The sequence below is a fragment of the Martes martes genome (assembly GCF_963455335.1).
Source record: "Martes martes genome assembly, chromosome: 1".
Taxonomy (NCBI): Eukaryota; Metazoa; Chordata; class Mammalia; order Carnivora; family Mustelidae; genus Martes; species Martes martes.
Window position 1 is genome coordinate 120,335,355 of NC_137888.1, and position 27,880 is coordinate 120,363,234.

The following is a 27,880-nucleotide window of genomic DNA, read 5'->3' on the forward strand; positions in this document are numbered from 1 at the left end:
GCCACAAAAATATAGACAAGTAGTTTCTTTAAAGACATTTATTCGTCCCACTATATCAGGAATGGGGAAATTACAAATCTGTGCAAACCATACTTTCATGAAATGGATCCTCATACCGTATTTTTTAATACAGGCTAATTGCTGCAACGTTATTCTTGCAATTTCAAAATCCAGCCAACACAGATACCTCTGCTACTCTGTTTTGGCCTTCAGAGTTGCTTCTTCTCTCAGGCGAGCTTTTTTTTCTAAGTTCAGGCTTGTTAAAGACTCGTTTCTTTTGACAGCCTAAAATAAAACAAATTTGAAAAAGTGATTATTTATGCGGGTTTGGGGAGGATGTCATTACCCTACACTGATGTCAGCAGATTAACTAGGCCAGTGCAGTCCCAAAATGCTCTGCCGTGGGCACACTGAGCACAGAAGCCCCCTCTGGGTGCCTTCTGCTTCCTCTAGAACTTCACAGTCCAATAGCCCATCCAGTCAAGCACAAGAGAAATGCCATACCCTCCACCTTTTTTCTGGCCTATTTCTTTAAATCCAGCTTCTTCCCTTATAATTTCTTCCCTTATCTTTTCCCTTTTCCGCTCTTTAGTACTGAATACCTTTTTGTTTCCATTTCTATCCTTTTTTCCCTTTCCCTGTTCTTTGTTGCTACCATTTCTCCTTCCCCAACTCATTTGTATACTTTCATACCCTTCTAACTCCTTATTCCTCTTTTACCAAAAATATTCAGCTTTGGGATCCCAGACTTTACCAAATACTGTGATTAATGAGTCTCAGCAGTATCTATTGCACTACTCCATTCTTTGACAGCAAACAGCAGTGGGGGAGAGCCAACCATCCTCTTCCCTTGTTTTCCTCCATGTGAACTGTTACATACTTGTAAAGCTTACATAAGCAGACCAGTTTCCAAAGTTTTATACCAAATAAATGAAACTAGCACCCTATATATAAGGTGGGATTTTCTTCTATCTGTGTAATTTCACATATAAAGAATTAGGTATGGGAAGGGAGAGGAGAAAGGGAATCTTAAGTTGATGGTGAGGACAAAACATACAATGGCTAATTCCTCTCTTTTAAATAGCACTAAGTCTAAAAGTTCTCCACTCTAGTAGCATTTACCAACTTGTAAGGAATGGATAGTTCCACGTCAAACAAATGAGACGGTTTTCTGGCATATAAAGGAGAGAAACGCTCTTAAAGTTCATGGTGTATACCATTAGATGAGGCTAGAAGAATTCCCAAGGGGTAACTTGTTTCTACAGTATTTAGACTCAGTACAATCAGGTATACAAAAGCAATGCAGACTTCTTGGAATTCTAGAAGTCCCTATGCCCTGTCCACATGCTTCTGTAAGTTTCAGTCTGAGAACTAAGCATGAGAAGTCAAAGAGGAAGCCAGAAGAAAATCTGAAGTGGGGGAGAATAGAGATGTCAAAAGAGCTTCACCCAGTCCTGCACACTTGTCTTTCATGCTCCCAAAAGCTCAATCTAAATGGTATTTTCCACTCCTAAAGTCTGAAGAGAGCCAGAAGTTCATTTCCTTTTACTCTGCACTCACTGGAGATAAGGGAAGTCAGTTACTGCTAGGATGGTAGAAGAGCCTTTTTAATATCTGATAACAGATACAAGACATCTCTTTGCACATGGAAGCTGTGATATATAAAATTAGACATGGTATTAAAATAAGGGTTTGACCATTGCTGCATGCATATAAAAAACCCCTTTATTTTAAGCACAAGATAATATTATGAGAGTTTGGGAACTTGCAAACTTGGTTCTAAATTTTTATCCTGCCACTTACCAGCTATGTGACTTTGGGAAAATGACTTAGTATCTCTAAGCTTCAGTTTCCTCTTTTATAAAGTATGGATAATAAGAGAACCTACTGCTTAGTTTATTAGGATATTGTGGTGAGTTTAACAGTGCCTGCTGTATAATGAGCCCTTGATAAGTGGGAGCAATTTTACTATCGCCTCAGTTAGGTCTAGTTTCAAACTGCGGCTTTGCCGTTTAGGAGATGTGTGGCCTTGGGCAAATTAGCAGCGCTTTCTTAGCTATGTTTCATCTATAAATGAGGTCCTAATAATAGTACCTATTTTGCCATGCTGCTGTGAGGTTCAAATGAAAGAAAAGCCAAGTGCTTAGAAGACAGTGAGTATTTAATTAATGACAGCTATTAATAACGGTCTAGGTTAAAACAAAGATTCCTAGACTTGAATGCCTATGTACTTGTTTAGGAGCTATTGTCCTTACACATATGGCCCCGTACGGCCAAACTTCAAGTCCAGAGCAGTGACTAGAATGCGCACCAGGGCTAAGGCAGCTGGAGCATGGATAAAGACACTCACTTACCAGGAGTGCTGTACAGACATGCCGGTGTCATCATTAGATACACCAGGGACATTTTTCTGGTTTCACATTATTTATGACATCTGTGATAACTAAACACTTGCTTTTTACTTTGTGTGAAACTAATTTAGTCCTTTACCTTGCCAAAAATAGGATTTGCTATTTATCCCCAGGCATGACATCCCAGGTTTGCCCCTACTGTGTCTCATTTCTTATCACTATTTGTTTTTTATCATTTCTCATGTAGAAAGTAGCCCCCTCTTCTCAAGAGAATAAATAAAAGGGTCAACCCCTGATTTCCTGTAGATCCTTTGTAGAAAACAGTGGCAGAGAGGAAATCCGTGCTCACCTTCTTGCCCTCAATAACCATCCAGATGCATCCTGCCACTGTCAGGGCAATCATTGCATAGCTGACCTTCACTCGGATCTTGTTCTTTGCGGCATCAAGCATCTCAAACCTAATAACACAATGAGATTACGAAGGAAAGTTAACTTTTTCTTTCTGAAGTTTCCAGTAGGGAATAAAACTCTGTGTAACACAAATCAGAAATGGAGTGGTACCACAAATAGAAAAAAAAGATGCGGGCCTGGAAATCTTGAAGGATTGGGGGTAAGGTGAGGGGGAAGATGAGGCATTTTCACAACGCACCTTAAACTTATTAATAAAATCCAGTAAGATAACACAAACTTTAAAGTAAGAAAAAGAGAAGAAAGCAAAAGACAGGAAGTGGATCGAGGAACAAAGGGGGAAAAAAGGCAAGGGGTATTACTCTATGCTTGCTATTGGCTTGGAAGCCAATTTTGGCTTCCAAGTTTCACACTAGCAGCGAATGCTAAAGTGAAAACCGGAGCTGTTTCTCCCGGGGGGTTCTTAAGAAGATGTTACATGATACAGTGATTGTCTAATAATAAGAGATACTGCAATGAACTTCTTGAGTTTTGTACATTTCAACACAAATCACAGTTCAGAAAACAAATGTGGGAGAAAGTCAAACAATATGATCTTTATACCTAAGTTTTCGCTCTCTGCCTTGAAACAGGCATAGTTTTAATAATCTAAATCTAATACTTAGATTTAGAACCAGGTATAGATTCCAGAGACTATCTGAAACAGCAGAAAGATTCTTTAAGCAATACTCCCTCAGTGTTTACCTTTTAACTTACATTTTGCTGAAATTGCATGACAGTGAACTTGAGACTGTGCTCTTTGGAAAGTTCCTCTTTGAACCTGTCCACTGAATAGAGACCCCGTGTGCCTTAACAGAAAATTGAGGGTTGGATTATTGTTCTTGTGTGAAAGCGAAGAGGTCCACCAAGGAAGAGTCTAAAGGGAAGGCCACTCCACCTTTGTGAGTCCGTCTGTAGCCAGTGAACTGTGGTTCTGTTACAAGAGTCTTGCAGATCCTCAGGGCCGGGCATGAAGAGTCCAAATGGACTCTTGAACGAACACAGGCCTACTCAGTAGGGGTGTGGATAGGAAGTGATTATATCGAGATGGTGGGATTAAAGTGCTAACTTCCTTCTTTCTCCCCACCCCCACCCCCAGATTTTTAACACACAATACTTTTCAAATCGGGAGGGAAAAAGTACTTTAAAAATGCTTGGAAGGAGGTACAGGGTCCAGGCATTGCAGGTGGTAGGAGAAGCCTGAAAGGATAGATGTTGTGATGTAAGAGGGGACCCAGGGAGGCAGCCATGTGAACGGAGTTCTCCAGGCACTGAAGCTCGGCCTGCAGCAGGGTAAGAGGAACCAGGGACAATTGCTAAGGACAATGGATTGCTCTATTAAGAGCACCTGAGAGTCCACCAACCACAAACTACCCATGTTGGCAGTATTTTATGTGAACTGGCATTTCCAACTAAAGTGCTGCGATATTCCTGAAAAGTAATATATTTTACTTTTCATTAGAAGTATTTTACATTTGGGGGCACCCGGTGGCTCATTCGGTTAAGCAGCCAACTCTTGATGATTTTGGTTCAGGTCATGAGCTCAGGGTTGTGGGATCAAGCCCTGAGTCGGACTCCTCGCAGAACATGGAGCCTGGTTGGGATTCTCTCTCTCCCTCTGCCCCTCCGCCACCTGCTCTTATGCCAGCGTGCTCTCTCTCTAAAAAATTTAAACAAGTAAGTATTAGGGGCATCTGGGTGGCTCAGTGGGTTAAGCCTCTGCCTTTGGCTCAGGTCATGATCTCAGGGTCCTGGGATGGAGCCCTGCGTTGGGCTCTCTGCTCAATGGGACACCTGCTCCCCTGTTCCCCGTCCCCGCCCGCCTGCCTCTCTGCCTACTTGTGATCTATGTCTGTCAAATAAATAAATCTTTTTTTTTAAGTATTATACATTAAAAATATTTTACATTATAAAAGTAAAATACATTTAAATAAGGTCCTGAGATTGCCCTCCATTCTATGGGAAGCAATCAGAATGGGCAAGTTAAGCAGTGCCTTTTCAGAACTACCAGCATATGGATGAACACTTGCCCAGGCTCACAGCAGAACATTCTAGGGTGACTCAGTAGGTAGTACTTTAGGCTTGAGGGGGATCCTGGAACCACCCGTAAGGCAGACTGAGGAAGGTATTCCATGGCAAAAATCTATATAGCACTTATTAGGGCCATGGGTATGCAGTAGCTTGTTTTCTCCTGGAATACTGAGGAAGAAATTAAGACACAGGCAAGAACTTAATATCGGGGTGCCTGGGTGGCTCAGTCGGCTGAACATCTGCCTTTGGCTCAGATCATGATCTCAGGGTCCCGGGATGGAGCCCCAAGTCCTGCTCCCTGCTCAGCAGCAAGTCTGCTTCTCCCTCTTCCTCTGCCTCTTCCCCTGCTCCTGCTCTCTCTCTCTCTCTCTGTACCTCCGTCTCAAATGAATAAATAATATTAAAAAAAAAACCCACCTTAATATCATTGTTATTTCCAGCTTGCTCTTATTTCCCAGGAGAGTACACTGTCATTTTGACCGGCAGAAGTAGAATGGCTGTTAAAGCCATTGTAAACAAAAAAAGCAATTAACACTTCTCTTCCTGGGAAAAGATAACCCTGAATGAACTCAGATCGCTTAAAATCATGCCTTGAAACCAGAAGCCAGAAGTTCAAGGAATAGGTTCTTACCAGAAGGGAAAGTCTAGAAGCTTTGTCCCGAGTCCCTATCTCCGAAGAGGATGGTGCCCCACAGGGGAGATGGCACCTGCTTCTCAGAATCTCTCTTGGCTAAGATGCAAACCAGTCAGGGTCTTTAACATCAGGCTGGAGCAATGGTTGTTAATCAGGGTTTTTTTCTGTCCCCCCAGGGGACATCTGACAAAGTCTGGAGACCTTTTTCACTGAGTGTTACTGGCATTCGGGAAATGAAAAGGCCAAGCGAGGTGCTGCTAAGCATCCTACCATGTACACAACAGCACCCACCAACAAAGAACTATCTGGCCCAAAATGCTGATAGCACTGGGGTTGAGAAACCCTGGGTTAGAGGAATCTACCCTCGTCCACAGACTCTGAAAAAGTCCCAGGATCCTGGGAGGGCTGGGTTTAAGGAAGTTGGTGAGAGGGATAGGAAAGCATGCTTTCTGGGATCACAGTAAGAGAATATGTTACTCTTAAATACTTTTATGCTATTATGAATAAAAAAATAACTTTTTATTCAAGTATTATTGAATACCTGAGTGGATTTTATAGAATATAACTATTAATTATTGTCAATGGCACCTAACTGATACACCCAGATTAAAAATAAGCTAAGAACAGTGACCATCACTGCTTAGTCACATTCCTGTAGCTCAGGAAAGAAATCAGTCAATTGACTTCAGAGTATGCGACAGCTCTCCAGTAGGCACAACATAGCCTATCAATGAGATACAAGGTCTTCCAGCACTGTTTTTATTGCAGGTACTTGCCAAAGAATAAACATTTTGAGATGTGACAACTATTCTAAAATTTGGTTGAAAGTTCTTAGTCAGATTCAAAGGAAATGTTTTGCCTTTGAAATCAGCAAGGAAGAAAAGCTGCTTATAACCCCTATGTTCGGCACTCACGAGATAGTCTCTGGGATATCCTCCTCCTTTTTGAAGCGGCCTGACCATATCAAGATCTTCCTCTCCCAGTTTGTAGGTTTGTGTAATGGCACTCTGTGGCTGTAAGTGTCTATGAGAAAAAATAAGACAAGGTATCTTATTTGAGGTTATGACTCTCAAATTTAGCAATTAAAAAATGCTATTTGTGCTTTTTTAGCTATTCATGAAACAGAAACATTGAGAAACCTCCAGCTAATTTGAGCTTTATTCTAATGGGATTTCTTAGGATGCCTTATTTCTCAAATGAGGTTCCAAAATTCTGTGGGGACTGAGGTAAAATAAAAATATTTCCTAGCCACTGAAAGTTGAAAGAACACCAGAAACAAACGTAAAGGTAAAGATGGGGGTGCCTGGGTGGCTCAGTGGGTTGAAGCCTCTGCCTTCGGCTCAGGTCATGATCCCAGGGTCCTGGGATCGAGCCCCGCATCGGGTTCTCTGCTCAGCAGGGAGCCTGCTTCCCCCTCTCTCTCTGCCTGCCTCTCTGCCTACTTGTGATCTCTGTCTGTCAAATAAATAAAAATCTTTAAAAAAAAAAAAAGGTAAAGATGAACTAAGAAGGGAACAATGAGAAGCTTATATGACTTCAGTAGAAAAAGAGAAAGGTTATAAGGTAAAATAAGATCACAAAAGACCTTGAATGCCAGGCTACGCTTTTTAAACCTGATTTGGGAACCACTGTACACTTTGAAGTAAGGAAGAAGTTAATGTTTTAGAAGATTAATCTGCATAATAGACGGAAGAGAGAAAAGAAGGATAGAATAGAGTGGGCAACAAGTTCAAATGGGAAGCTGTAAAGAGAATGAGGTGATATGTTCTGAACTGGAGTTGTAACGGTGGGAACAGAGACAAAAAAGTCTATATGAAGATGACTGAAAGGGTTTGGAGGCTGATTAAATTAAGACCAGGAAGGGATCAAAGAAGAACCTCAAACGTGAATGAGTAAGACAACAGCAGTACTGTTAACCAAGAGAAGGAGACTGTGAAAAGAACCAGTTAGGAAAAGGAAAAAGTATGTATGCCTTTTTATATTGAGTCTAAATTTATGCCATCTGAATAGGCCTCCTTAATGAAGTCAGAGTCGAGATAACAGTGCAAAGGGAGAGCCAGTGAAGGTGATAAAGACCCAAGAGAGGGGACAGGAGAAAGGGGCAGCAGAGGAAAATGCAGTGGCTACAGAGGGAGATGAATAAGAAAGGTGCACAACCACAGACTGTAGACTCCTTCAAAAAAAAGGAGATGTCACTGAAGGAGCAGAAAAAGTTAGGGAGTCACAGAATGTTAGCATTAGAAGGGACCCTGAAGATAATTTCATCCAACTTCCATATACTGCCTACATCTCCTGCAGACAGACGATCTCCTTGACTTTGCTGCCTATATGACACGCTCATGCCCACCTCCGCACCTTTGCTTGTGCTGTTCTTTTCGCTTAATCAGAAGGCAACAGCAAAGCAGATGTAAAGTCCCTAGGAGAAAAATCCATAAAGAACTGAAGGTGAGAAAAGAGGTTTAAAAGTATAGAAATAGTATTGCTCTAGTTTTATCTTTTAACCCTTCCAACACTTAGCACAGCTCTATAGTTACTGTTTTTTTGTTGTTTTCATTTTAAGTACATGAAAGACAATTTGGAAAGTATAGATGTAAAAAAAGACGATAAAAACTATCCCTAATTCTCCTGTCATAGCAGAATCACTGTATTTTCATTTTGGTAGTGTTTCCTAAGTCTTAGCCCCATAAGTATGGGGGTTTATATGCCTTTTATATAAATTTACATATTTATATGGGTATCATGCTACGCTTACACACGATATAAAAGTCTGTATCCTGATTTGTTCACTGACATTATGACAAACATTTCCCACGCTAGTACATGGTATTTATAAGCACCATTTCCTACAGCTGCACAATCTCATCAAGTAGATCTAACATACGGATCAATCATTCCCACATTATCTGACATTTAGATCAGTTCTCATTTTCCTATTATACACAAAATATGGGAAGAGCTTTATATTCAGAGCTTTTTTCCACATATAGGGATTATTCCTGAGGATAGATTCCCCAGAAATGAAATACCAGGTTGAAGGGTATAAACATTTTTAAACTCTTGATAAATATTCTTTGAGGACAGTTCTTTTCTATTTACCAAGACCTGCCTGACGCTAGTATACTCCCATGAAGAAGTAATAAGCAAATAGTTCATGGGACCCTACAGTTTATATATTATACTCCTTATTTCCACAGTGGACAGTGACAAGTGTTTGAGTTAAGAATAAGACTAATGATAGCTGAAATTAATTCCCAAGCCAGAGGCTAGCCCTAGTTTTATTGTACCTAAAATCCCGTTTCCCAATTTGGTTCATCTTTGGCGTTCCTTAAAAGACCATTTCGAAATCACTATTTACTTTGGTGCATTTATTCTCCAACAAAAAGGTCCAATCTAAAAATGACAGACGAGGAAAATGAAGAAAGCAAAGCTTCACATGAGCCAATATAAGTACAATCTGGGAGGCATGAACTACAAGATAGGGAAGGACGTAGGAACCCCTGGAACAACCTGTCTTTTAGGGTCTTTTGATTCCAAGTTGTTTCACTCTTTGGGAACTCCTTCATCTGTATCTGGAAAAATGAATAAAAACTTACAGGCTGGAGCTTTTGGACTTTCTTGTGGCTTGGCACAATATCCATTTATTCTCTTCAAATTAGAGTTTCTGGTAAGTCTTAGAGATGAGGAAGCACCTCTTTCATATATCCTAAAATAACTTCCTAGAAAAGACAGAGACATGTTTCAGAGAAAGGAAATCTAATATCTCAAAATAAAAATGCCTACAGAATATATATTTCACTTATAAAAATTAACTCATTTAAAAAGTGAACATACTACTATGTAAGATAAACATATTTAAGATATGATACTTGGTGCTGTTTTAAACTATACATGTTTATATTATATGTTAGCAATTTATACTATAAACATTTTATCAGCTCTAAGTTCTATAAAAGTACTTCTCACATGTATCTTGTCATAACAATGGTTCTGGTGGAAATATTACATATTATAGCCCTGGGCAGTTAAACCAGATGCCAAGATGTCAGTACTACTCTGGTAAACTCTGGGTAGGCTGTAATGGCCATCAAGGGGCTCTAGAAAGCCTTCTCCCACCCAAGCTGTAATTCTCCAACTGGAAATCAACTTTAGGTGTAGTCATGAATTGTGTAAAATTTTTAAACTATATATTTAAAACTGTATAAAACTGTGTGTGTGTATATATATACACATACATATATATATGTATGTGTGTGTATATATATATAAATTTTGAAAATCTAAGTACACATAGGGATCAGTATTATAAATCTCCATGTACTCACTGCCCAGTGTCAACAATTAAGCCAATAAATACGGTTTCATCTGAACACCCCCAACTCCCATCTAGATTATCTTATTTTTAAAGATTTAATTTATTTAGTTTTGAGAGAGACAGAGAGAGAGAGTCGGGAGAGAGGGAGGAAGAGGAAGAGAGAGAATCCTCAGACTCTGTGCTGAGCGCACAGCCCAACCCAGGACTCAATCTCACCACCCTGAGATCATGACCTGAGCCAAAGTCAAGAGCTGGATACTCAACTGACTGAACCACCCAGGCAACCTCTTGATGAATTATTTTAGAGCAAATCCAAAATATCCTATTAGTTCATCTATAAATACTTCAGTATGCATCTCAAAACAGCAACTTTTCAAAACCATTATCCAGAATACTATTAGCTTAATTGAAAATATTACATCCTTTATATTAGCATGTGATGATCAAATAATAAATTTTCCCAATGGGCTTATAATTTTTTTAATAGTTGGTTTATTCTAAATAGGTGCACACTGAATATGGTTGATGTGTCCCGTGTAGGTCTCCCCCTCCTTTCCTATCATTTGTTGAAGAAGCTAGGTTCTATAGAATTTCCCTCATTTGGGATTTTGCTGATGGTGTCCCCTTGATGTTGTTCAACATATTCTTCTAAATTCTTTTCCTTATAAACAGATTTTTGAGGCTTCATCAGATTTTGAATTTTTAGCAAGAATATGCCATAGGCAGTACTGTATATTCCTACTGTATCCTACTGTACTGATCCAACTGTATCAGTCTGACTCCTCATACCTTATAAAGACCACCACCACCGTCAACCTTTCATTTGATGTTTTTAGCAGACCTTGATGATGTTACCTAGATCTATTATTTCAAAATGGATTGTAAAATGGTCATATTCTACATTAACTATTTGATTATCCTAAGGTAAAAGTCCGCAAGAAATGTGGAATAAATGCTTGGTTCTTCCTATTTGCCAGTTTTCAAATTAATGGATTGCTTTCCTTGTAGCAAGTGATAATTTGTTTAAAAATAAGATAAAGGTAGGGGGCCTGGGTGGCTCAATCGGTTGAGGTTCCAACTCTTGGTTTTGGCTTAGGCCATGATCTCATGGGTTGTGGGATTGAGCCCCATGTCCAACTCCATGCTCAGCAGAGGGTCTGCTTGAAGATTCGCTCCCTCTGCCCCTCCCCCCATTTGTATGCATGAGCTTGTACGCGCGCGCTCTCTTGGATTAAGCGGAGAAATCTTTAAAGAAAATAAATAAAAATAACATAACTCTTGCATTTTAACACATGTTCCCCAGCCCATTTGAGTCATTTTTATTTTTGATGCTCAGATAATCCCATTTTTAGTCATTAGGGACCCTTCTATGTTGGCTCCTGAGTACTTTCAACATGTGCTCAGTGATCATTGATACTTTCCTTACTTTCTGACATGACATTCCAGATTCATTTTGAATGCTTCTTGCCCCTGATTTGGAATCAGACATTCCTTGAGTGTGCTCTGGTTCCTTTAAAGAGGAAGTATTTTTAGACATGCCTTAGGAAGGCTCATTGTTAGTGAGTTTGTCATTGTTTCCATGCCTTCTCAGTGAACAAAACTAGGAAACTAATTCATTCTTAAAACAAATGTATGCTTAAGAACTCAGTTTCGGGGGCTATGGGGCACAGTCAGTTAAGCGTCCAACTCTTGGTTTTGGCCCAAGGTCATGAGATTGAGCCCTGTGTTGGGCTCTGTACTCAGCTTGGAGTCTGCTTGAGATTCTCACTTCCCCTCTCTCTGCCCCTCCTGCTCATGCTCTCTAAAATAAAAATAAATGTTTAAAAAAATATTTAATTTTAGTTAGCCATTTTCACCTTCAGTCTTAGCATAAAATTTTAAAATCAGTCATAATTAATCAGAATTCAAAGCACAGACAGCCAAAAATAGTTTGGATGAGGATGAGAGAAAAGGGGGTGTGTGATTCTGAGTATAGGAGTCATGGTATGGAGAGACCAAGGCTGGTATAGGATTCAGAATCAGAATTGCCCTACAATCCTAGAACATGGAAAAAGTGGAGCACTATGAAGTACAATGGAACAGAGAAAGAAAGTCGGAAAGGCACCAGTGATAAATCTGATTACTGTCCTGGCACTGCCTGATGCTCTGTGTAACCAAAAAAGGAATGCCCAAGACTTGCCTTTAATGCAACAAGAATGTGCTCTCACAGCTATGTGGATAAAAGCTCACAGGAAAGTTCAAGTAGTTTTTGAAATCTATTTGTTAATAGATTTCCAAACTCCAACTTGGATATCTTTGTAGCTTCAGAGTTGGAGCAATAAAGAGAGGCAAAAGAGGGAATAGGAATAAAATATGGTTAGAGGTAGACTTCCCAAAGCTGGTGAGAAACATGACTTCTTCACTTTTTTTCCCTTGCTGTTAAAAAAAACTTTAATGTAACAATTTAGAAGATATTTCTATAGACTTTATATGGACATATGTTTATATTTGTGTAAAGATTTTTAAAGTAACTTACGGATATGTAACTCCGTATCATAAAATTCATTTTTTTTCAGGATTTTATTTATTTATTTGGCAGACAGAGATCACAAGTAGGCAGAGAGGCAGGCAGAGAGAGAGGGGGGGAAGCAGGCTCCCTGCTGAGCAGAGAGCCCGATGTGGGGCTTGATCCCAGGACCCTGAGATCATGACCTGAGCTGAAGGCAGAGGCTTAGCCCACTGAGCCACCCAGGCGCCCCTAAAATTCATTTTTTAAAAAAAGATTTATTTATTTAATTGGGGGGAGGGAGGGACAGAGGGAGAGGCAAAGAGAGAATCTAAAGCAGACTCCTTGTGACCCTAAGATCATGACCTCAGCTGAAACCAAGAGTCGGATGCTTAATCGATTGAGCCAACCAGGTACCCCAAATTCGTCCTTTTAAAGTGTACAACTCAGTGATTTCTAGCTTAATCACGAAATTGTGTACTGATCACTACCATCTAATTCCAAAAGATTCTCATCATCCCAGAAAGATGTTTCAAATTTTGACGAGGTCCAACTTAACCATTTTTTCTTTTGTTGCTTGAGCTTTTGGTGTCTTACACAAGGTCACAAAAGCTTACTTCTATGTTATCTTCTTAGAAAGTTACTGTTTTATTATTAACATTTAGATATGATCGATTTTGAGCTAATATTGGTATATTATGTGTGGAAAGGATCCACCTCCATTCTTTTGCAGGTTTTCAAAATTCAGTTTTCCTAGCATCATTGGTTGAAAAAAAAAAACAAAACGATTCTCCCCCCGGTTGAATTATTTTGGCACAATACAGAAAAATCAACTGACCATAAATGTGAGGGTTTATTTCTGGACTCTGAATTCTGTTCCATTAATCTATATTCCCTTCTATTCTATGATGTATTAGCTTAGTGGTTACCTAGTCATTGGACAGAGATGTCCTTTGATGCTTTCCACCAAGAAATTTGCCAGCCTTTGCCAAAGGGCTTCATGTGCCTGTTGTAGCATGCTCTGGGGTGGGTCGGGGAGAAGCTGTTTCCACTGAATTAGTTGAGTCAGGTGAAAAACAGGCAAGTCCGGTGAGTGGGAATTTCCAGGGAAGTGCCAGACAAGCTAATTGTAACAATTCTTGGGGGCTGGGGACTTTAGGGAGCTCCAAACCCATTCTGCCCTCTTCAGTGCCTGCTAGAACTGCAGGTTTTCATTGAGAGGCTATTCATTTTCAAGCTACTGGGAAACTGACAGGTGACATAAAACTGTTAAAGCTATTATAAACTTTGCTATTCTTACCATGATTAAGTCATTTTTCTTGGGTAAATGCTACTCAGATTGTCACAAGCCTCTGGTTATTTTCTAGTTCCGAAAAAATTTGACTTTAAGGATTTTTGGCAGTGTTTTCATTGATTTTACTTTTTAAAAATTTATTTACTTGAGAGTAAGAGAGAGAGTGCGAGAGAGAGCGTGTGTGTGAGCAGGGGAGGAGCAGAGGGAGAGGGAGAAACAGATTCCGCACTCGGCACCGAGCCTATACAGGGCTCTATCCCACGACCCTGAGATCATGACCTGAGCTGAAATCAAAAGTCGGACACTTCACCGACTGAGCCACCTAGGTACCCCTCATTGTTTTTATATAGGAGTGGATTTTCAGAGGTCCTCTTACATACTGGAGATTGGAACCTGTTTATATAAAGATTGTGGTTATTTGCCATCTGATTTCTTTTGTAAGGGGCTACATTTATTTCATTTTCTAAGTCTAATCCCAGAAGGCCTTACCCCAGTCTGGGTAACCACGCCACCACTGCCACCTAGTGACAGTAAGTGTGCACCAGGAAGAAAGTAGATCAATCACAGTGTAATCGATCTCTGATTCTTTCCTCATTTTAAATGTGGATAATGTAGTATTTACTGCTCCAGCACTGATTTGAGGGAACCGGAAAAACAAACGTGAGAGCATTTGGCAAGATGCTTGAAACACGGCAGGTTCCTCTAAATTTTAAGTTTGTTTTTGAAGCATGACTTAAACCAGTAATTTTCAAAACATTTCCATAGCACTTTTCAATTTTACCTTTAGAGTAGTCAGAACTTCTCACCAAGGTAATTTTATGCAGTTACCAGGGCATAAAGATATTCTATAAAACTTTACAACAGTTCTTCATAGCTCTTGGGATTAAAACAAAATGCTGTAATATTGTGAGTCTCAAACGTCAGTGTGTGCCAGAACCACCTGAATGGCTTGTTCAGAATCAACAGTTCTGGGGTGGAGGCTGGGAATCTGGATTTCTAACAAGTTCCTAGGTGAAGCCGCTACTAATGATTTGACACTACCCTTTCAGAACCACTATGTTCTGTTTTAAATATTTTATTTACTTATTTGACAAACAGAAATTATAAGCAGGCAGAGAGGCAGGCAGAGAGAGAGAGAGGAGGAAGCAGGCTCCCCGCTGAGCAGAGAGCCCGATGCGGGGCTCGATCCCAGGACCCCGAGATCATGACCTGAGCCGAAGGCAGAGGCTTAACCCACTGAACCACCCAGGTGCCCCCATTTTTTTTAAAATTGTGGTAAAATATACGTAACATAAAATTTACCATTTTTACCATTTTTAAGTGTACAGTTCTGTGGCATTAAGTATATTCACACTGTTGTACACCATCACCACCATTCATCTCCAGGACTTTTTCATCTTCCCCAGAGAATCCCTTATTTACTGTGACCTACAAGTCCCCATCTCGCATCAGCCTGCCCCATTCCCTTCTTGCAGGCACTGAGACAGAAAGGAACAAGGTTAACTGGCAGTGAGCTGCAAGGTCCACAGGAAGCAAGAAGAATCAGGAATTATTTCCTTAGGTATTGCCCTTCCCCATCCCTCTTAATTAGAACAGAGACAGCTTAGGAGGAGAGACGACAAGATGCCTCTCAGCTCAGTTTGGGTAATACTGACAAGGCAAAAATGCTATCGTGTACCCCTAATTACTACCAGTCATATAAATGCATGTTTGGAGATATTCATTCAACAAATAATAACTGAGTACCTACTATGTATCAGACATTGTTCTAGACAATATACAAACAGATAAAAATCTATGCTAGTAAAACTTACGTTTTCTACTGGAGAGAAAATATACACACATATGCACACATACACGCATATATACATATACGCACATACAGATACACACACACACACAGTTAGACAATAAATGACCGAGAGAGAAAATGAACAGTGGGAACGTGACATGCAGAAGTGTTTGTGTGCTTGGAATGGGGTGTGTGTATGAGATTTTAGGTAGACTAGCAGGGTGAGCTCTCTTTGAGAATGCCACTGTCAAAGGAAGTGAGGGAACTAGCTATGCAGATATGTGGTGGCAGGATATTCCAAACAGAAAGAACTGTTAAGTACAAAGGCCCTACAGTATATTCTAGGAACCTCAAAGAGGAGGCCAGTGTGGCTGGAACAGAGTAAGAGGAGTAAGATTTGAGGCCAATGAAGTACCTGGAGTGGAGGTGAAATTAAGGACTTGAAGGCATGAGGGTTTACCTAGATCAGAAAATATCTCCCAACTTTTTTCTTACTACAACTTCATACTGGATGCCAATAATTTTTACCTCCCTAAAGTATAAAGGTTAATTAAAACATGCAAATATGGTCATATTATATATATTAGAAATAACAAATGTAAAAAATAATTTAAAAAAACTGAAATCACTAAAGAAAATTGTGACATACTTAACGTGATTTGTTATTTTGCAATTACAAAAAAATAAAAGCACATGAAAGTTTTAGTATCATTAAGACTTCCTTTTCTGTCTCAAAGAGATAACATATCTTGCCCTACAGACATCCAAGACAGAAATTTTCCATCCTTTGGTGGATCACAATTAAGAACAAACATACAAACCAAAAGGAAAACAGCCCTTTAACCCTATGGCTGCACTTGCAGCCTGCCCTCAGCTGACCGGTTCTGGATCCCCCAGGGCCCTAACAGGAAGTCAATATGAACCCTCACTCCTGCCTCTAAGGATGTGACTGAGGAATGTCTGGTTAACCTAGAGTAGAGGTTCTCAAACTTTACTGTGCCTCAGAATCACCCAGAGGACTTGTAATAGATTACCAGAATCCAGTTCCAGAGTTTTTGATTCAGTGAGTATGGGTGGAACCTGAGAATTCCTATTTCTAACAGTTTCCCAGGTGATGCTGCTACTATTGTTCTGGGGGTTCACAATTTGAAAACCAGTATCTTACAGGTTTTCCCAGTAGCTGGAGACTGAAATGGGTCAGCTGGGATGAGTCTGGTTCAAGTACTGGCTTTTGCCTTGTTGCCCCCTCCTTTCCATAAAAAGCCTTTCCAACCTCATGATGGACAGTGCAGAGAGGTGGAGAGGCTTTTTTTCTCAGAATCTTTCAACACTCCTGGAGAAAACCATCAGTGATGTGACCTTAGAATTGATAAATGAAGGTTCAATGAATGCTATGGGAGAAAGAGGCTTTTAGATGATCTAATTTAGTGTTTTATAACCTGTGTGAAGACCAGTTGCCAAGTGTGTTGTAAGTACGTTGCTAACTACGAAGGCCCTAATGATTTGCTTAAAAATAAAATCATGGCATTTGTCAAAACTCATAAAACTGTATATCACAGAGAGCTTTAATATATGCAAATGTTTAAGAATCAAGCAGGATGTTGGGAGAATCCCAGACTGGAATGCAGATTGTGACAAATGTATCAAACTGTACTAGAAATGTATAACATGACCTAACCCCACAACCTTCAAGGTGGGAAAAAAGAAGCTGACCTAAGTTAACTTTGGAAACATCCTTTTGACTGGAAACTTTAAGACTAAAGACAAAAAGAACTATACATAAACACTGCACTCTAGTTGGCAATTTGTTTCTTATAGGAGCATGGGTTAACAATCCTGAAACTACAAGTAAACCAGGACTGAACAAATAAGTAAATAAGTGGTAGATAATGACAGCCCAGAGAAAGAAGTTCCAAAAGCAAGGGGAGAAGGCTAGAATGAATGAGGTGCTGGATCAGTCAGAGAATTCAGAATAAACAGTTTTACATTGCTGTTTATTAACATATATAAATAAACATTTATTTATTTATAGGTTATATGTTATTTGTATGCATGTATGTGTATGAAGAGTTGATAGATGTAAGACAGATACAGACATAATCCTAAGTATGTGTGTACACACGGGTTAGTAGTACATGTATTTCCTAGCTCTACCAGCGGGAGGGCCTGGAATCAGTGACACTTCGGTGGGAACAAGCTCACCTCAGTGCCCAGATCTTGATTTCTAAATACCATTACCTAATAAAGGGAACTAGGGCTCCTTGGAGAAAAATGACTGGTTCTAGGCTGAAGCAGAGAGAATACGAGATGAATCAAGAATACCCTGTAATGCCAGAAAGGAAATATGCAAAAAACACAAGAATGTTTTTGGGTAGGGGCATGCAAAGAGACTTAAGAGCTGATCTGATACAGCCTAACCTGGAATAATTTTAGCAACAAAATAATGTAGTAATAGATTACAACTTAACGTATAAAATACACGAATCCATATTAATATAAATAATAACTGAATAAATAAATGAGGGAGAAGGGACAAATCTTGTCTTTTGGGAAAAAATCCCAAATACAAGTAGATTCTCTTTCCTCCTGGATTCCTTTCCTCTTGTGGGAAAGTACGAGTTGGACTTTGGAACTTGTTTCCAAAGAACAGAATATGGGAAGAGAAAAACAGTAACTTTACAAGGAAGGAACAAACTGACCAAGGTTAAATCACCAGTCATGAATCATTTGGATACTGTGTACCGTCGGAAAGACACTTGACCTCTCTGCTAGTTACTCTGTCCTCAAACCCATAACCCTGGTCTCATCATGAGAAAGCATCAAACCCAAACTGAGAGACATTCTACAAAAATATCTGACTTGTATTCTTCAAAAGTATCACGATCATGACAATCAAATGTGAAGCTGTCACGATCAGAGGAGGCTAAAGAGACGTAACAACTGAATGTGATGTGGCATCCTGGAACAGAAAATGGGACATCAGTACAATAACCAGTGAGACCCGAATAAAGTCTGTCCTTTAGCTGACAGTTAATTTTTCAGTTCTGACAAATACACTATAGTTTTACAAGATGTTAACATTAGGGGCAACTGGGTGAGAAGTATACAAAACTCTTGTACTATCTTTGCAACTTTTCTGTAAATTAAAATTATTCCAAAATAAAAACATTTTTAAAAACATGAGTACTGGGGTGCCTGGGTGGCTCAGTGGGTTAAAGCCTCTGCCTTCGGCTCAGGTCATGGTCCCAGGATCCTGGGATCGAGCCCCGCATCGGGCTCTCTGTTCAGCAGGGAGCCTGCTTCCTCCTCTCTCTCTCTCTGCCTGCCTCTCACCTACTTGTGATCTCTATCTGTCAAATAAAATAAAATCTTAAAAAAAAAATGAGTACTTGGCTATCAGTATATCTTGTTTTTACTTCTTACATGTTTTATAAATATTTTATATTTACTTGATTTTTATTCTTTTTTAAAATTAGCAAGAATTTGATGTTATCTCTATAAAAATGTCATTCTCACTCACTTGCACTCTAATATGCTTTTGGAATGAGACAGAAAAAGAAAAAAATAGGGTATAGTCGGGAATGTGCCCAATCTAAGGTAGAAGAAAATGAAGGTCCTCTGACTAATGTACACTGGTAGAAAGGAGAGGAGAAAATTATACATGTTGGTATGTATCTTGTCACACCTCACTATTCTCAAATGTGGCTGACATTGCCTGGGAGCTTGTTAGAAATGCAGATTCTTGGCCCCCACCCCAGACCTACAGATTCTGAGTCTGAATTTTTTACTTTTGTTTTGAGAATCAGAACAGTTGTAAGTCTCAGGAGGACAAAGCTAAAGGAATGCTTATCCTGACAATTGCAAAGCTTATACACCCTTCAGTGAGACATCCACATGATTCATATGAACATTAAATTTTGAGAAGCAAATAGATACCCATATTCATTCAACAGTTAACGAGTACTCACTATGTGCCAGACACATGGAGACTAGTACCACATATTCTGAAGTCTAGAACAGTACTATTTATTCAGCCTCAGCTGGGAGCTTCATAGAAATTCAAGTTCTCAGACCCCACCCCAAACCTTCAGAATCTCCTGGAGTATGGCCTAGGAAAATGTTTTAATAAGCCCTCTAAGCTGATGCTTATGCACACTAAAGTTTAAGAAGCAAGTGTTCTAGAAAAGTGAATTTCAAATCGTGCATAAAAAAATCACCAAAGTTCTAGAAAAGTGAAATTTCAAACTGTGCATAAAAGAATCACCAAAGTAGCTTTAAAAAATTTTTTTAAGTATTTTTTTAAAAATTAAAAAAAAATTTTTTTAAATGCACAAGGCCATCCAATTAAATCCCAGTGTCTGGGAGTAGGAGTCTGGCATAAATATTTTTTAAAATTCTCCAAGTGATTCTAATGTGCTGCCATGTTTGAGAATCACTGCTCTTCAACACAATCAGTGGGAGTCCCTGTTGGAGCACAGGTCACGTGGATGACCAGGGCACCTCCAGAGCTCAATACTGGTCTCTGGCAGAGTTCAAAATCCGTCTTTTCAACAACTCATTTACTGAAAATAAGTTCTGTTTTATTTCTAACTTCTGCAGATCAATAATATATAACTCACTACATTGCAAGTTTGGAATCTCTGTAGAGTTGTATACCCGACTTTCAGATTTTACGGGAGCATGTAGACTCCTCCACTACTTAGTAGTTAACGACATGCACTGTCAATTGTTCTACAGTTGTCTTACCTCCTCATTCCCTTTGGAAAAGGCTCTATTTCACATCCCTCCTCCAGCCTCCACAGCAGCTGACTACCCCTCATTGGTAAAGGACCACTATCTGACTATCTCACAATGAATGATCAGAGCCCACCAGGCTGATCCTACTATGCTGCTATGAGACTGTTTGCCCAACCACCTTCTCTTTTCCTAGTGTACCAGAAGGTCAGGAGCTACCATAACCCTGGCTGGGAGAAACAGCTTGTTTCTGGGGAACAATGTTCCCTTTTCATGTCCTATGGAAAGGTTTTTTTTTTTTTTTTTTAAGATTTTGTTTTATTTATTTGTCAGAGAGAGAGAGAGCACAAGCAGGCAGAGTGGCAGGCAGAGGCAGAGAGAGAAGCAGGCTCCCCACTGAGCAAGGAGCCTGATGCGGGACTCGATCCCCGGACTCTGGGATCATGGCCAGCGCCGAAGGCAGCGGCTCAACCCACTGAGCCACCCAGGCATCCCTGTGGAAAGATTTTTAAAATCTAAATACTTAGGTGAACGGTTCTCATGTTAGCCCACAAATGCCTATTTAATCCTCCTAGAATTCAAATAGGATACTGCTAGTCCTAAAATGTTTGCTATGATAGGAAAGGGCAAATCTGAGGAAGGAAAACTGAAAGGTTGTTTTGAGAATCAAATCATTTTTAAGTGTCAGGAGGACAAAGCTAAATGTATGCTTACCCTGACAACCGCAAAGCATATATACATACACTCTTTAATCAATACTATATTTTATATCATTACGATGAAACTGTATGTCAAATGTTTGTAGCCACTCAGCAGACCTAGAAGAATGACTAAGTGAGGGTAATTAGAGAAATTAGAGACTTATCCCTACTCAGAACTCATTTAAATTAGAGAACCACTGATTTACTTTCCACATTATAAGCAAAACTGGGCTACTCTAAAGGCTGGCCACAACAAAACAAACAAATGAACCTGAGGTATTAACTTACTCTGAGCTTTTTCAATGATCAGGTTTGATATTTCCTATCTGCAATTATTCTGAGAAGGATGGAATTTTTTGGCTTCACACTCTGATTTGCCCAGTTCTTGTATGCAACAAAGATTTCCAAATCTGCCTGCCAGGCTCCCATCACTCACAAACCTGCCTTCTTAATAAGGTCCTTGCTGATGTTCTAGGGCTTCGAATTTAAGTTAAGACTCTAGCCTAACTCACTCTGAATCTGGGTACTGTGCCTATCCATGTTTCCCCCACAGTAAGATTCCTTTTGTCTGCCAAACTCCCAAAAGGATTTGGGAAACAGGCCGAGCAGTTTTAGGCAGGAAAAAAACACTAACAATGGTGATTTCATAAAGTAAATCTAAGTGCAGGATGCAGGATGGGCCAGGGGCAAGGGACGAGTCAGGGTAAAGGGAGCAGGAGTAGCAAGACATAATTATGGAAACCTCATTTTTGGTGGTGTCACAACACTGTAGTTCAAGTGGGTTGTATAAAGGAAATAAGACAGCTATAGGTCCTAACAGAGAGGACCTAACAGATGTCAAAAATACTACGGAGGAAAAATGGCAAGAGAGATTGACATTATGAACTTTTGTGGGCTGGACAGAACCCTAATCACCATTTGTAACATTGCTTCTATGGGAAAAAAACTTGGAGTTCAAAAAACAGATTTAAAAATAAACCTTTGAAACCTGGCCAGTTTTTAAGTGGGGAGGAAACTATCTGGTGGCCAAACTTTAGTGAGATGGGGCCATTTCTTGGCGACTTTTTTCACTCCCATTAACATTCCAGCCCATTCCCAAGAGTGGTTATTTGAAATTCTCTTGGCCTTAGCCATTGACCTAAATCTGCTTTTTGACAGAAACTGATTCCCTTCTCCATCTATTTCTCATCCTTCCCTTCAGGTTTATAAGAACACTAAGCCTTCCTTCACTCTAAACTAGTGAAATGTTCCATCTGTGATCCCTCTTACTAAAGGATGTTGTACCAAACTTATCTTGTCACCTCTAGATCCTTCCCTCAGCCCCTTTCTTGCCAAATGTCTGCCTGCCCTTAAAAAAATAAACTTTAAATTACAAAAGTAACACTTGTTCATTACAGAAAATTTCGAAGCTTAAAAAAAGGTATGAAGAAAAATAAAAACACTTATAATCACATCATCCAGGGATAACAACTTGATATATCTTTCCCAGACTTTTTCCTATGCTTACATACAACATACACATTTTTCATAAATAAGTACTACTACATCTTGCTTATGTCAAAATACTTCTCCAAGATATTAATTAAAAATTGCTTTTGACAGCTATATAACATCCAACATATGGATATAAGCCTAATTCAATCATTCCCTTGACTTTATGTTTCCCAATTTCACTACTACAAAGGAACAGTTTTCTACATAAATCTTTGATGATGTTTCTGATTATTTTCTTATACGGAATCCTGGTAGTGAAGGGTTAGCAAATATGAACCTTTTTAAGAACAGAACTGCTTTCTAGAAAGGCAGAACCGGATTTACATTTTTACCTGTAGTTGATGAGAATTCTTATCTCATTATACCACGGTGGCACTGAGGGCACACTATCTTTGACAAAAACAAAACAAAAAAACCAACAACAACAACAAAAAACCAATCAATTGTTCTCAACAGTTTCTGTAAATAAAATACTAATCTCCTTCATTTCATAGTTCAAATGACTGAATAAGTGGCATGTATTTAACTTATTACCTTGGCCTCACTACCCACACATTTTACTATAATGTTTCTTCCCCCACTCATTTTACTAAAATTGCTCTAACATTAGTGATCTCTTTCTAGTCCCATGATTATGTTTCTTAGAATCTCATCATTAGCTCATTTGATTCTACTCCTCCCATCTTTAAAGCCATTTGACTCTACTGACCTCAGCCTTCTGCAAGGCCTCTGTCTCTCCTAACATTTTACTGCTACATTTTCTCCCTTCAACTCTGACCTGTATGATGTACATCTTTAATGTCCTCTTTGTCACGTCCTATTACTTACATTATATCAGGCCTCCAAGACTCAGTCTTTGCCTCTATCCCACATTCATCTGCCTCGGGGAAGACTCCCTCCTTTGTCCCCTGGTCTTTGACTAAGAGGTCCCATATTCACCTATAACTCAGTGCCACCTACCACTCAATAATGCATGACCCTCTCTGCCACAGCAGTATCCCTTCTTACCTTCCTTACTTCAGACAACAGGGCAATACTCCTTCAGTTCTCCACACTCAAAAACTTCAGTCTCCCTTAAATCACCCTATGTCTCACAAAGCTGCACTGATTTCTTCAAAAACACTTCCTAGATATATTCCCTTTCTGGCACTTCCATCATCAACTCACACATGGATTTCTGTAATATCTTCACAGGACATAGCTATCCATGTTGTATGTAGCAACCATGTTAATTTTCCAAAAATGTTTCTTTAATGACTTCTGCTGGAAGACTTCCTTTTGCCCAAATTCAAGTGGTTCAAAACCCTCAAAGGCCACACCTTATCTATTACCTCCTGACTGAAATCCAAGGTAACCCTTCCTCCTTACTATCTTTTCTCCTTCCACATCCCCTCCAGACTCATTACTGCCCCTACCTTTGCTCCTGTCTCTCTCCCATGCCTTCTGTTTTAACGATGCCTTCGATAATTTGAACCTATACTTCAATTCCTTTCTTAAAGCCAGTGCTATGCTGGGTCTTGGGAGGAGGTCAGTGGGAAAAAGCCCTGATTTGTAGTGTTTGTCAATAATCCTCACCACAGTAGATTTTAAGCTACCAATATAACATGACTAATTTGGAAAAGATGTGCACAAAGCCAATAGGAATCGGCTCCAAGGCACCAGAGCAGCACTTAAAATCTGTTCTGCAATCCAGAACTTAATATACTGTCATGCATAAGCTCTCCAGATGTATTATACAGGTATATTTGTTCACTGCAACAAACTCCAGCTCTAGGAAGAGTGGGAGTCCACTCATTTTAGAGCTTTCATAGTGTACAGGGCACATAGTGTGTGCTCAATAAAAACCTGATGACAAGACCTGGTGGGAGTGAAAGCCAAAGAGCAGTAAAAATGGGCATGTACTCATTTAGGGTTGGTTAGCAAGAACCAACAGAAAGGACAATGAAGGAGTAGCATGTAAGTGAAATAAAATCAGAATGGGAGTCAGGAGATACTGGTTATGTCCCAGCTTTGTACCTGTATGACTCTTCTGAAGTCAAGTTAATTTCCCTCTGAAGCCTTAAGTTTCCTCACCTATAAAATTAGGGGACTACACTACAAGACTTAAATGTTATCTCTTGATTCTAATGCTGTGGAATGTCCGTTAAATTGACAAGGACACTGTCTATGGTCCACTGTATTGGTATAATAATGATAATAACTAAATCATTTAAAAATCTGTTGGTGGGCGCCTGGGTGGCTCAGTGGGTTAAAGCCTCTGCCTTCAGCTCAGGTCATGATCCCAGGGTCTTGGGATCGAGCCCCGCATCGGGCTCTCTGCTCAGTGGGGAGCCTGCTTCCTCCTCTCTCTCTCTGCCTGCCTCTCTGCCTACTTGTGATATCTCTCTCTCTGTCAAGTAAATAAATAAAATCTTAAAAAAAAAAATCTGTTGGTAATCCAGCAAAGTTTAGGACAACAAAATTTTTCTGAAGGTGGGAAGAAACATTCTTGTAAAGCCATTCCATTCTTTTGACTTAATAATTATTCTGTAGAAATTAATAACTTACTAAAAATAATAATTTTAATTTAAAAAATTATTAATTATTTAAAATAATTAAAAATAATTATCCCAAAGAGGGGCGCCTGGGTGGCTCAGTAGGTTAAGCGTTTGCCTTTGGCTCCAGTCACGATCCCAGAGTCCTAGGATGAGCCCTGCATGGGCCTTCCAGCTCAGTGGAGAGTCTGCTTCTCCCGCTACCCACCTCTCCTGCTTGAGCGCACGCACTCTCTCTCTCATAAGTAAATCTTTAAAAAAATAATAATTATTCCATAGAGTATCTACTGCCTGTCTGTGAGCTCGGCACTGGTAAGTGCTAAGGATTTAGTAAAAACAGTTTAGTCTCTACCCTCATGCAACCCATAGGAGTATGGGTCAGTAGCCATTTAGGTCCAAATCATGTATCAGTGCCTTTTAACTTAAAGAACACAGACTGCTCTAAGGAACAGATGCAAGCTATGGATCCTCTCTTCCCAAAACATAAAAAATGAATACAATTTTCAGAGGTTCACAGGACCACTCATCTGTGAAAGGGTCCAAGAACCACAAGTTAACAACTCTGACCTGTATCTCCAGCTACAACCGCAAAATGAGAAACAAATTCAAGCTCATAAAAACCTGTATTGTTTGCTAAGAAAATACAGCAAAGATTACTAACAGAAACAATTTTTTTTAAGAAGATTTTATTTATTTACTTGACAGACAGAGATCACAAGCAGGCAGAGAGGCAGGCAGAGAGAGAGAGGGGGAAGCAGGCTCCCCGCTGAGCAGAGAGCCCAATGCGGGGCTCAGATCCCAGGACCCTGAGATCATGACCTGGGCCGAAGGCAGAAGCTTAAACCACTGAGCCACCCAGGCGCCCCGTAACAGAAACAATTTTTAAAAAGGTCCATTGTTTAAAGGATTAAGCTTTGGCTATTTGAAATTTCACTCACCTAGAATATCTTATTCCATATAATATTCTGGATAAGTGAAGCATGCCTAGATTAGGTTTCTATTTGATCTGCCTTTCCTTTGGTTAAGGTTGCCTGATAAATCAGTTTTCTTACGTGAAAATCCATTTGCACATAAATGTGTGCTTCCATTTCACAAGTAAATCTGCATTTCATGACTCTTCCATTTCGTATCAGAGAGACTCAATTATGACAAACACGGACACAATACACACATATCCTGAATAAGCATCTTGAATGCAATAAAGAGCACAAGTTCCTGAGTTAGAAGGCACTTACTCATCTCCTAGCTCTAACATTTTATGGCTAAATGATCATGAACAAGTCATTTAACCATCTGACCTAGGTTTATTCATTTGTACATTGGAAAACGGAGGATAAGACTTACCTAAGAAGGGTACTATAAGAAATCAATCAAGTAAAATAATGTATGTCAAAGTATTTAGCTATAAAATGGACACAAGTAGGTGAAAGGGCAGATTGCTTAGAGTTGCTCACAAAACATCAGACATTCAAAGAAGTTCCTTTGGAAAGAGTTCTTTATAAAACATTCTTAGTGGATCTATCTGGAATAAAATAAATTGTTCTTAAATTGCTCAAGGAATTTTGTTTTGACTGAGTGCCCAAAAGTGAGGTTCTTAAATATCAAAAGTCTGCAGAGAGGCTTTGGAATCTTTATAATGCATAAATATATTTTCAAGGCAGGAAGATAGACTACTTAAAACCATAGGGTCTTAGTTCCTTTACAGTCAAAGTCCCTTCTACTCAATGTATTTTAGCTTTTTTACAGAGCACTGATTCTTTGATTTACCTTGTAATAGCTAACAGGTCAAAAGGATGTACACAAAAGATTTTAGGGTAAATTAGTTCAACAGAAGCTAAAGAAATCAATGAAATCAATCTCTTTTAGAGGAGGAAATGTTTATTTTAAAGGAAGTAAATAATATTCTCCAGTTTGAGACATGTTTTCCAGTCCATTCTCCATTGGAACACAAAATAAGGATATAAAAGGTAACTGTACATAACTTCATTTACATTTGCAGCGTACATTTACATTATTTCAATAGGCAAGTCTCGGGTGATTCTTCCTTTAAAATTTTAAATAAACAACTTTTTAATAATTTGCTGCCAAGAAATAAAAGATCAGTCATTACACCTTACCGAAGTTCATAAAGGTGACCAAAAGTGATTCGCCCAGGTGCCTAGAAAAGAGCCAAGCGGCAAACATTCTCATTTCTCAGCCCCTATTAAGCAAAGGCTGTGCTGGTTCCCCAAGAAGACAAATTAAGCTCTGACTCCAAATACTCATTACACAAATGTCTACAAGAAAAATAAACTGCAGATTCTACATAACACTTAACTGTCGAATTGTTTAAAAGAAATGTATACCCCATTTTAGGAAAACAATTAGTATTATTCGGTAAGACTTTAAATCCCTTGCCCAATCAGATACTAAGTGAGTAGGAAATTCTAGACTCTTAAGTTTTCTCTGAGAGCAGGTATAAACTCTTGAGATGGTGGAGGCAGGAGAGACTCAAGTAGAGCTACGGACGCGAGAGGTCAGGGTGGAAAGCTTAATCAATCAGGAAACGGGGGAGTTCTAGGGATGGCAGGTGCATTAAGCACTGAACTCAGAGGACACTGGGAATGGGGGGTAGATAAGGATCGGGGAGCAAGGGCTTGTTAAGTTGGTGGGAGGTGGGTGGATGGAGGGCCAGGCGCGACGGTCATTCTGGGCCAACCCCTCCCTACTACCTGCTTAGCAGTTGCTCGCTCAGCCTTTACTCTCTCCTGCAACTTCGGAGTGCGCGGTAAAACCGAGCAACTACCAGACCTGGGGAAGCTGCAGGATTCCTCAATCTCCAGCAGCCAAACTGGCTTCCCAACCTCCCCAAGCCCGGCCCGCGTCTCACCCGCTGCCTGGCGCAGGCCGCGCAGGCTCCCCATGGCCACCTACTCCGCTGACCCGACAGCGCCTCCCGGGCGGTGACAACGCGGCCGCATTCAATGTCACCAAACGCCCGCAATCGGCAAGAGGCGGCCTGCGAAGGCGGGAGGACTTGGGCTACTTGAGGGCGGACCGAGCAGGTCGGGCGTGACGCGGCTGGGCGTGTG

The 27,880-nt window shown here is 39.9% G+C and overlaps 1 protein-coding gene across 3 annotated transcripts; it reads right to left on the reverse strand.

Annotated features, from left to right (window-relative positions):
- Nucleotides 1–26: 26 nt before the first annotated feature.
- Nucleotides 27–27,879, reverse strand: FAM162A (family with sequence similarity 162 member A). Of its 3 annotated transcripts, none has more exons than XM_080805085.1 (6): nucleotides 27,679–27,879; nucleotides 26,927–26,967; nucleotides 9,057–9,179; nucleotides 6,378–6,486; nucleotides 2,701–2,809; nucleotides 27–285 (listed from the first exon to the last, which is right to left on the reverse strand). In XM_080805085.1, the coding sequence occupies exons 2-6, from the start codon at nucleotides 26,934–26,936 to the stop codon at nucleotides 193–195; spliced, it is 444 nt and encodes a 147-aa protein (XP_080661211.1). In that variant the 5' UTR covers nucleotides 26,937–26,967; nucleotides 27,679–27,879; the 3' UTR covers nucleotides 27–192. The 3 variants fall into 3 exon arrangements, with proteins under 3 accessions (XP_080661211.1, XP_080661212.1, XP_080661210.1); XM_080805086.1 differs by having other exon boundaries at nucleotides 27,521–27,733; XM_080805084.1 differs by lacking the exon at nucleotides 26,927–26,967 and having other exon boundaries at nucleotides 27,679–27,877.
- Nucleotide 27,880: the final 1 nt, after the last annotated feature.